Source organism: Candoia aspera, chromosome 5, assembly GCF_035149785.1.
Source record: "Candoia aspera isolate rCanAsp1 chromosome 5, rCanAsp1.hap2, whole genome shotgun sequence".
Taxonomy (NCBI): domain Eukaryota; kingdom Metazoa; phylum Chordata; class Lepidosauria; order Squamata; family Boidae; genus Candoia; species Candoia aspera.
The window spans coordinates 15,890,913-15,893,681 of NC_086157.1; the positions used below are offsets into that span (position 1 = coordinate 15,890,913).

Below are 2,769 nucleotides of genomic sequence, written 5' to 3' on the forward strand. Positions count from 1 at the left end.
GGAGAGGAGCGCCCGGCTTCCTCGGCCACTTCCAGGGAAACGGCGATGGCCGGCGGGGAAGGGCGCCTCGCCGCCTCCATATAGCCGGAGAATTTGCGCGGAGCGAGTCGGGCAGGTGCTAGACGGCCTGGCGAAAGTGGAACTGCTGTCCTGGGAGGGGACAGCTCCGTGGCTGGCCTTGAAACCCCGGATCGACTCTGCCGTGGCTTGCGCCTCATCTCCCGCGCGCTCCTCCTCAGCAGTGCCCGGTGTCTTTGCCTGGCCGGCGGCGGCTTTCTCGCTTCCCGCAACTCTTGGCGGCAGCGGCGGCGGTGGCGCTCTCGTCCGGGCGGCAGCCAAATGCCCCGTCCCCGCCAGGAGCAGGCACCGGGCAGACTCGAGTTGTGAAGGGACCTTCGCCCTTCCTTGAACCTCGCGGGGCGGACAGCGCGAAGGCAGCGGAGCGGAGGGCGAGGACGGCGGTACAGTCGGTCGGATCCCCTGCGAGGAGGGTGGGCGAGCAGCCCCGGACCCGGGCGCAGCCACCATTGATTTCCTGCGGGTGGCTCGCAGCGACGGGCTGGGCGCTGCCGCCGCCGCCGCCGCCGCCGCCGCCGCCGCCGCGGGCATGGCCAAGCCGGCGGACCACGTCAAGCGGCCCATGAACGCCTTCATGGTGTGGTCACGGGCGCAGCGGCGCAAGATGGCCCAGGAGAACCCCAAGATGCACAACTCGGAGATCTCCAAGCGGCTGGGCGCCGAGTGGAAGCTGCTGAGCGAGGCCGAGAAGCGGCCCTTCATCGACGAGGCCAAGCGCTTGCGGGCCATGCACATGAAGGAGCACCCGGACTACAAGTACCGCCCGCGGCGGAAGCCCAAGACTCTGCTCAAGAAGGACAAGTTCGCCTTCCCGGTGGTGTCCTACGGCCTGCCCGACGCCGCCGACCCCCACGCCCACCCCCTGGGGCCGCACCACCCGGCACTCAAGGCCGGCGCCCTCCACGGCCACGAAGCCCTCCTGGCCAACCCGGAGAAAGCCGCCGCCGCCGCCGCCGCCGCCGCCGCCCGCGTCTTCTTCCCTCCCTCTGCCGCCGCCGCTGCCGCCGCCGCCGCCGCCGCCGCGGCGGGCAGCCCGTACTCGCTGCTCGACCTGGGCTCCAAGATGGCAGCGGAGATCTCGTCCTCCGCCACGGCGGGCTCGGGGGCCGGCGGAGGTGGCGGCGGCGGCTCGGGCGCCGGACTGCCCTACGCGGCCTCCTCGTTGGCTTACCCGACGGCTGGAGGCGCCTTTCACGCCGCTGCGGCTGCTGCCGCCGCCGCCGCCGCCAGCGGGGGGCACAGTCACTCGCACCCATCCCCCGGCAACCCCGGTTACATGATCCCCTGCAACTGCAGCGCCTGGCCCAGCCCGGGACTCCAGCCGCCGCTGGCCTACATCCTGCTGCCGGGCATGGGCAAACCTCAGCTGGACCCCTACCCGGCGGCGGCCTACGCCGCGGCCCTATGACAACCAGCGCCCTGCTTGGGAGCCCGGTGCCGAGAAGATCCGGGCGGCCTCGCGGGGCTCGGACTGTAGCCGCAGGAAAGGCGCCGGCAATCAGCCCCGCCCCGTCGGATGCGCCGCCTGGCTCCCCGTGAGAACCCCTCAGCCTGGCGCTCGGCTCGCTCTCGCTGCAGCTCCGGAGCCGAGAACCCACGCTTCCCGCAAACGGCGGTGGGCATCCGGCTTGTTTCCCGGCGGCGCTGGAGAGGCCGAGGAGTCGCTGCCTCCCCGAGGCTTACTCTCCGGGAAGACTCCGCCTGCTACTGCAGGCCCCAGTTCCGACGTCCCTGGGAGTAGCTCTGCCTTCCTGTCCCCTCCTTTCCTTTCCGTCTGCCGCTTTCTCTCCCTCGCCCACAAAGCCCAAACCCTATCCCGATCCACAGTCCCGAGCAAATGCTAAGCAAGTCGCCCCAGCCCAGCCCCGAAATAAGCACGAGGTTTTATTTTAAATCGATGTCTGTCTGTCTGTCTGGATGCTACTGGGGAAAACAGAAGAGCCCCCCGCTCCTTCCAGAGAGCGGGGTCCTCTTTATACAGTACAGTCAGAGAAGTAGTTAGGAGGCGCTTGATCCTCCAGAGAAGGGAAACCGAACGCTTCCTCTTCCTCTTCCTCCTGCTACCCACACATCTCGCCTAAAGTCTGTAAAATGTGTACCTGTCCGTGACAACTTTAGGTCTAAGGCTATATTATTTGAAAACTGTGGACTTGGGCTTGGGCTTTGGTGTGACCCTGCCCCTCGCTGGCTCGGTGCTAAGTCTGGCCGCCTTCAAAGGGACTTGCCTCCAATCAGACGAATGGAAAGCGGGGGATTAAAACCCGTAAGGCTCATCCTCGCATCTCCGAGGCAGATTCAGACCACTGCGAGACAGTCAAACTGCGAGTCACTTTCCCTGATTGCCACTTGAGTCCGAGGTTTTGTTTTGTTTTTTAAAATAGAACTTCCTGTTTGAGGGGAAATAATCTATTTATTATGATGTCAGTGTATCTCAGTCCCGCCTGTTCAAGAGAAGACACTTGCCCCTTTTTCTTCTTAACCCCGTCTCCTAAAAAATCCTCTGGTGTTCTCATGTGATTTGCAGTCACTCCCGTTGGGTGGGAGGGAGAAATCTTTATTTTTTTATAAAAGCATAAAGATTCAGTTGCAAATAATGGCTTTGGAGGGGGAATCAAGCTCATTTTAAACCATCTCCTCCATCACAACAATTTTCTTTTACTTTTGTAATGTGTATATTTGGATTAATGTTTG

At 63.7% G+C, this 2,769-nt stretch overlaps 1 protein-coding gene across 1 annotated transcript; it reads left to right on the plus strand.

The window, feature by feature from the left end:
* Nucleotides 1-587: 587 nt before the first annotated feature.
* SOX21 (SRY-box transcription factor 21) lies at nt 588-2,017 on the plus strand. The gene has a single exon (XM_063304313.1). The coding sequence runs from the start codon at nt 608-610 to the stop codon at nt 1,484-1,486; it is 879 nt and encodes a 292-aa protein (XP_063160383.1). The 5' UTR covers nt 588-607; the 3' UTR covers nt 1,487-2,017.
* Nucleotides 2,018-2,769: the final 752 nt, after the last annotated feature.

Bases quoted from the DNA above. Each gene is read 5' to 3' on its own strand.
- SOX21 (XM_063304313.1), top strand. From the start codon at position 608: ATGGCCAAGCCGGCGGACCACGTCAAGCGGCCCATGAACGCCTTCATG.